This window comes from Halyomorpha halys, unplaced genomic scaffold, assembly GCF_000696795.3.
Source record: "Halyomorpha halys isolate HHAL.00 unplaced genomic scaffold, Hhal_1.1 Scaffold123.1, whole genome shotgun sequence".
Lineage (NCBI taxonomy): Eukaryota > Metazoa > Arthropoda > Insecta > Hemiptera > Pentatomidae > Halyomorpha > Halyomorpha halys.
The window spans coordinates 229,295-235,952 of record NW_027107023.1 but is presented as its reverse complement, the minus strand read 5'-3'; the positions used below and the strand labels follow the sequence as shown (position 1 = coordinate 235,952).

At 29.0% G+C, this 6,658-nt stretch overlaps 1 protein-coding gene across 1 annotated transcript in view; it reads left to right on the top strand.

Moving 5' to 3' along the window:
- Positions 1-551: 551 nt before the first annotated feature.
- The window catches only part of LOC106678101 (catalase), a gene marked incomplete in the record, with an annotated part of 109,975 nt that continues 103,868 nt past the window's right edge, over positions 552-6,658 (top strand). Inside the window, 1 exon segment of the mRNA XM_067045372.1 lies at positions 552-670. Within this exon segment, the coding sequence (XP_066901473.1) occupies positions 592-670 (79 nt within the window).

Sequence of the window (6,658 nt, the reverse complement as noted above, 5' to 3'; positions counted from 1 at the left end):
TGCTATTTAAAACTGTACATTATAATACATTTAGTAAATCTGATCTAAGTTAAATAGGCGTGTAGAGAAACTACCCATTGGTAGCACTCTAATGACATTTTACATTAGCTGACCAAATCTGGCCATCTTCTTTTCAGGCGCCTCGGAGGATTGTTAGAAAGGTTGATAAATTAAAATATTTTCTGACAAAGGCAGAATAGCCTACAAATTTTTTGACAGAATTGTGGCTATCAACATTCGAAAAAGTGGAATAATAAGAAAATAAACAAGTTGAGACTTAAGGAATATTTTTTATTATAATTGATAAACCAGTTTCAAACAAGAATTCAAATAATAATGTATGTTTAATTTTAACTAAATATATTAATTTATATAAAACTTTTAAATGTTTTCAATTAATCTATTATAAGTTCCCAAATCTAGCTATAGCATTACTGGGTATGCAGGTTGTAAATAAACATGTAAACAAAAGGAAGAACCGAAGATATGATAAGGACTCGGGCGACATCGGGCCCGACCGGAGACCTCCCGATCACCGAGGGTACAACTAGGGGTTCCTGGCAGAACAGAACGCGCTCTCAGACCTCCAAGATGTCCTCCAGGTCTCTCCTCGGCCTGACCATCGTCCTGCTCTGCCTCCAAGTCGAGCTGCGGGCCTACCACTGGAACGGTGAGTACTTTCTGGAAATGTTCTTCAAGCATCTTGAGAGGAATTTTATTCTATCGATTCGTGTAGATTGGCAATAAATACCCAAATCTAGGAATATTAGTTGTTAAAATAATCAAAACTACTTGCAAAAAATAACAGCCTTTCAGATATCTAATTGATGATTTATAAACAGAAATCGCAAAAACTAGCTATACATGAAACTAATAGCTAAAGTTGTCATGGAAACGATATTTATTTATTAATAGTTGAATAAGCGTTGTATCCATGGTAACTTTAGCTATTAGTTTCAACTGTAACTAATTTATGCCAATCACTGATTATAAACTTATAAATATCATTATATAACTTTATGATGACACAAATAAACAAACTATGTTTATGGAGACAATAAAATAAGTAAGGGAATACCTCGCAATAAATATATATTTATCACCTTTGAAATTTACAATATGGGGATATTTTTTATTGGTGTTATAAACGATATTTTTATTTTTATTTTGTTTTAATTTTTTTTAGAAACATCAGCTTCACGATTTTAAAAGGTTTAAAGAATAATAAGAAATTAATTAACAAGTAAATGAATTAGTTAATTATTATTAAAATTTTTTTTTACTAGAGGTTAAAGTTAGTCAGAACAATAATTTCTTATGTCATTAGTCTATAAATGAACTTCAACAAAAATAATGATAGCAAATTTATTTACAAGATGAAAAGTAAACGAAATTATAAACATTATTACACTACTAATGATGATTCGTATGAGTGAAACGAACAATGAGGGAAGATTTTTTACAACTGGCTTAGTAAATAATGTGCTGTTGAAGAACAAAAATAGTTTTCAAATATTTATTAGTTGCCGACGTTTTGACCTACAATGTAGGTCATCATCAAGGCTGTAGTGATGCGTGGCCAAACCTGATTGTACCCCTCTACCCATCATCACGACTGCCCTTATGAAGACCTACATTGTGGTCAAAATGTTGGCAATTAATAAATATTTGAGAACTATTTTTTTATTTCTAGACCACAAAACTGACCATCTCCTCTAATGTATAAAAGGTCATTGATCTATATATAAAAAAAAATCTACATTAACTAATATCTTATAATATGTATTATATAATTTAGTAATATGTATTGGTGATACTATATTTTCCAATTTTATCAAACATTACGTTCGTGATTCTATTTCTAGAGAGAGAAAACCTTTTCCCAAAAAGTTGTGCTATTTTGTCTCAAAATACACATATTTATACCCAGACAGACAATATTTTTTTTTTTTATTTATTTATTGATATTTACAACTGTATAAAAAAATGCAACCATTAAATTTGATCATAATGACATAATGATATGATACAGGTTGTAGAGAAACTACCCAGTAGTAGAACTCTGTAGAAAAACAGTTTACAATATAAGGTCACGAGGCCATCTTCTTTTCAGGCGCTTCGGAGGATTGCTAGGAACGGAAGAGGAAGCAAGGTTAGAAACTAATGGGTTTGGGTGGTTAGGGAGTGTATTATGGAAGGAATAATATCGGGTTCGGGCTAGATCGGTTACATAAGGAACATTTAGGTCTTTATGGATGGTTTTATTAGTAACAAAATAAGGAGCATTGAGGATTTTACGAAGGATTTTGGATTGTAAAGATTGGATACGAGAGGAATTCGAAGGTTTAGTGGAGCCCTAAAGCTCAACTCCGTATGTCCAGATGGGCCTTATTATTGTTATGTAGATTAGTCTTTTGTAATGAGTTGGAAGTTTAGACCGTTTGTCTAGTAAGTGCTGTAATAGTCGGAATCTGCGTACAGTTTCCTGTCTTTTCAGTCTTGTATGAGGATTCCAGGTTAGTCATTTGTCAAGATGTAGTGCAAGATAACGAATCTGTTCTACAGGGGTAAGATCCACATTATTAAAGTATACTGTTTGTATTTGTTGGGATTTATTTTTATCCTCCAATTTTGACACCATTCTTCGAGGATTGTGATATGGGACTGGAGAGTTTGGGATGCAATCAAAGGGTTATTACTAACTGTGAGCACACATGTGTCATCAGCATACGTGGTAAGGATAGTGTTAGGAGTTGTTGGTATGTCAGCTGTATAGACGGTGTAGAGGATGGGACCGAGAATACTACCTTGAGGAACACCAGCGGATTGAAAATAGAGGGATGAATTGTGGTTTACTAGGAATAATCTATTAGTAAGAAAGGAACGGATGATGAGAAAATATGTAGGAGGTATGAATTTACGGAGTTTGTAAAGCAGTCCCGGGTGCCAGACTCGATCAAAAGCCACAGACAATATTAAATTCTTATATGTATATGTGTAGTACAGTAAATTTATAATATATAATAGTAAATAATACAGAATTTGTTTTTGTTTTATCATTTTTGATCTTTTCTTTTTATGTTTTATTTTTTTTTCCCTTATTCAGTTTTCCCCCCAATATTTATTTATATATCGAATTATATTTTCTCCCCCAATTCATCTTTCCTTTTTTTTTTCTCCCTCTTTAAAAGACATAGAACAAAATTAAAATTTAAATAATAAAAATTTTAAATGAAATAACAATATATACAAATAAAAATCTATCGTATATTCACAAATGAGTGCAATTCAATTAAAATCATTAAAAAAAAAATTATCTATAGGGATATAGTAATATGCATACATTAAAATACAAATAATAAATGTAAAATTAAAACAAAGAAAATACTTAAAAAGAATGAAATATATATAATATAATATAACACATAAAAATAATTAGTAAAAACAGCTATAAATGTTGGAAGAAGATAGTTGACCGTATAAAGTAGTTTGTAGGAAGATAGTCCAGATGTCGGTCAATAAAGGTATCATCATAGTAAAAGAAAACTATTTATTGTTAAGGAACGTTTCGCCCCACTTAACAGGGCTTCACTAGGGCTGTCAGATTGTTGACGTGTTGTCAATTTCATGACGATTTCTGTCGTCCTCTATGTTTCAGTCTGACAGCCCTGACGAACCCCCGCAAAATGGGGCGAAAAGTTGATTAACAATAAATATAGTTTTCTTTTTCGGACTGTCTTCCTACAATCTACTTCATACAGTCAATTTATCTTGAATTGTTAATATATAGATTTGTATACGTTATAAAAAGGAAAGATGTATTGAGTTAACGGAGGACATATAATTAGATATATTGATAAATATTAGGGAAAACTAAATAATAAGGAAAAAAAATAAAGCGTAGAAATAAAAAATAAAAAAAATAAAAATTATATATTATAAATTTATTACCTCCTACAAAGTAATAAATATAAACAAAGAGTTATAAATAGATATAAGAAAGTAATAAATATTAAAAATACGATCTTTCATCCCAAATGTGTAGATTATATTCCCCGAAATTAATAATTCAATATTTAACTATAGCTGTAAATTACATTATTAACCCTCGGATTAAAAGCAAAAATTCTGGTGCAGTACGCGCATCACACAACTTTGTGTGATATCATCCCACTAACGTCTCCAAGTTTGTGAAGATTGGTGAGCTCGTGTTAAAGTTATCACTATTTTTGTGATTTTCGAAAAAAAAAAAAAAATTATTTTTCTGTTGCAATAAAAATTGGTATTTTAGGGTTTCTCCAGGTGGAAATAAAAAATAAAAAGTGATCTCGGCTTTACTAGTTGCAATTGAATTTCTCTGTTTTTTGCTGTGTCAACAAAATATATATAATTTTATGTTAATCCTACATTTTGTCTTATTGATTCCTATTTGGCCATTCTTAGAACAATTGCTCATATAGACTTATTTCTCAATAATTATAACAAAATTTTCTGTTAAAATATAGTAATAATTATAATAACAAGCTTAGTGAACCCAAACGTTCCATGGCGATATCACCAATCGTTTTCTGCATACATCTTTCCACTGACGCCCTTCCAAATCCAAATCTACTAAATTCTCCTATCTACGTTTCGATCTAGCCCTTGGACGTTTATCCCTCGGTTGTGTTTATTAATATTTCAGGGATCCGTCCGTTACTTAGTCCCATACCTTACACGCTCATCTTATTCGCCATTATGCTATAACCTAAATATTATTTACCGGGTGCAATTCTTTCAAATCAGCTTTGTGTAGCCTTCTAAATTCTTTAGTTAACTTGTCCTTTTTCGGTCAGAATATTTTAATTAATGCATGATTTTCAAAAACCTATTACAAAATAATAATCTTAGTTTATCATGTTTCATTTAATTTTATAATTAGTTTCCATAATCGTTGTAGAACAATAAATTAGTGCGATAACTAATTTTTCGAATATGACAATTTATTGTTCAGTTCCAATAAACTATTGATGAAAAGAATCAATTCATTTTTACCGTAATCTATCAGTAAATATTTTTATTTATTGATTTTTTACACCTGTATTTACATAAAAATAAACCTTGTAAATTTGATGTTAGATTATAATGGTACGATGCAGGTTTTAAGGGTAACTATAGAGCTATCTAATAATAAATAAATATATAGTAAAATTTAAATTCACTTTTTTTTTCCATTAGAAGTCAATTATTTATTTTGTTAAATCCATAAATGTCATTGTTTTTGTTATTAACTTTATTTTTATCTTTTATTAACAATTATTATTTTAATCTAGTTATTTTATACTAATTTTTTGTTTTATTTATAACATTGTATATAGTTAGAGGTCTCTTTTATACCCCCCCATAATCAATTGTTAAAAAAATAAAAACGTACCTCTTACATTAACCATGTAAGACCGATCTGGTGTTAAATAAATAAATAAATAAAATAAATATAGTAAAATTTAGATACTAAAAATTTACTATGCTAATGATTATAAATGTGGGGTTTTAATTAAAACAAACTTTTAAAATACAAAGATACAAATCATATTTATTTTATATTTAATGCTTTAAAAGATATGATTAAAGATTATGAACAATAAAAATATTATTTGCTTTGATTTACCGCCAAAATAATACATAAGAAAAAAAATATTAATTAGAATGAGTGCTATCGAAAAATTATAATTTTATAAAACTTAAATCATATTGATCATTTCTGATTCATAATGATGTGAAAATAATTGTTGTATTTAAGGCTAGTTGGTGTACAATGTGACGGGAATTATCTTTGAATGTGAAATTAAATAAGGAAGACAAAATTGGATCTGGAACAGAAGCTAAAAACTTACGAAGCAAGACGAATTCGATTCAGTTATGTAACCATGAACCTTGATAAGTTGCAAGGTATTTTTTTTTTAAATTAGTTTTCATTATGGCGTACGAGGCAGGATTAATGATGATTACTTCTTTCGGAATAGAAGATTCTTCAAGTTTTTTTTATCTTATTCCATTTTAAGTAGTATTGGGCTAATGAGTAGCTCTTTGGATTTGCGTTATGTAACGAAGAGTGGGTCGTTCTAGAACAGTCGTTGTAGTACAATTGTTTACCGGGGGTAACTGAAGATCCTTTAATTTTCAAATTGATTGACTTGATGTTTATAAATTGTTACATAAAAAAAATTATCATTAAATTAATATTAAAAAAAAAAATAAATGCATCAAGTTGCTAGAACATACAGCTAACTTTTTATTCTACTTTTTCCTACCAATAATTAAATATGTCCTGAATACAATTCAATGCAAAATTAAATACTAAAAAAAAATTTGAGGTATATATTAATTTTTTTTACTATTTTATTTTAATTTTTTTCCACTTTTTTCTTTTCACACAAACTTATATTACATTTTCCTTTTTCAATCTTTCTTTTATTTTTTATCCTCAACCCTAACTAAGTATTTACAAAAAGAGTTGATTTTTTGCAATGAAATTAACTTATGGGTTTGTTGTTTACTTATATGTTTGTGATAATTGTGTTAATAAAAGAGAGAAGAGAGAAAGAAATTTATTCATTCATGCTGCCCAAATATATCGGGTTGCTACATTACACAGCATACTGATCAATCCGTGACTGGA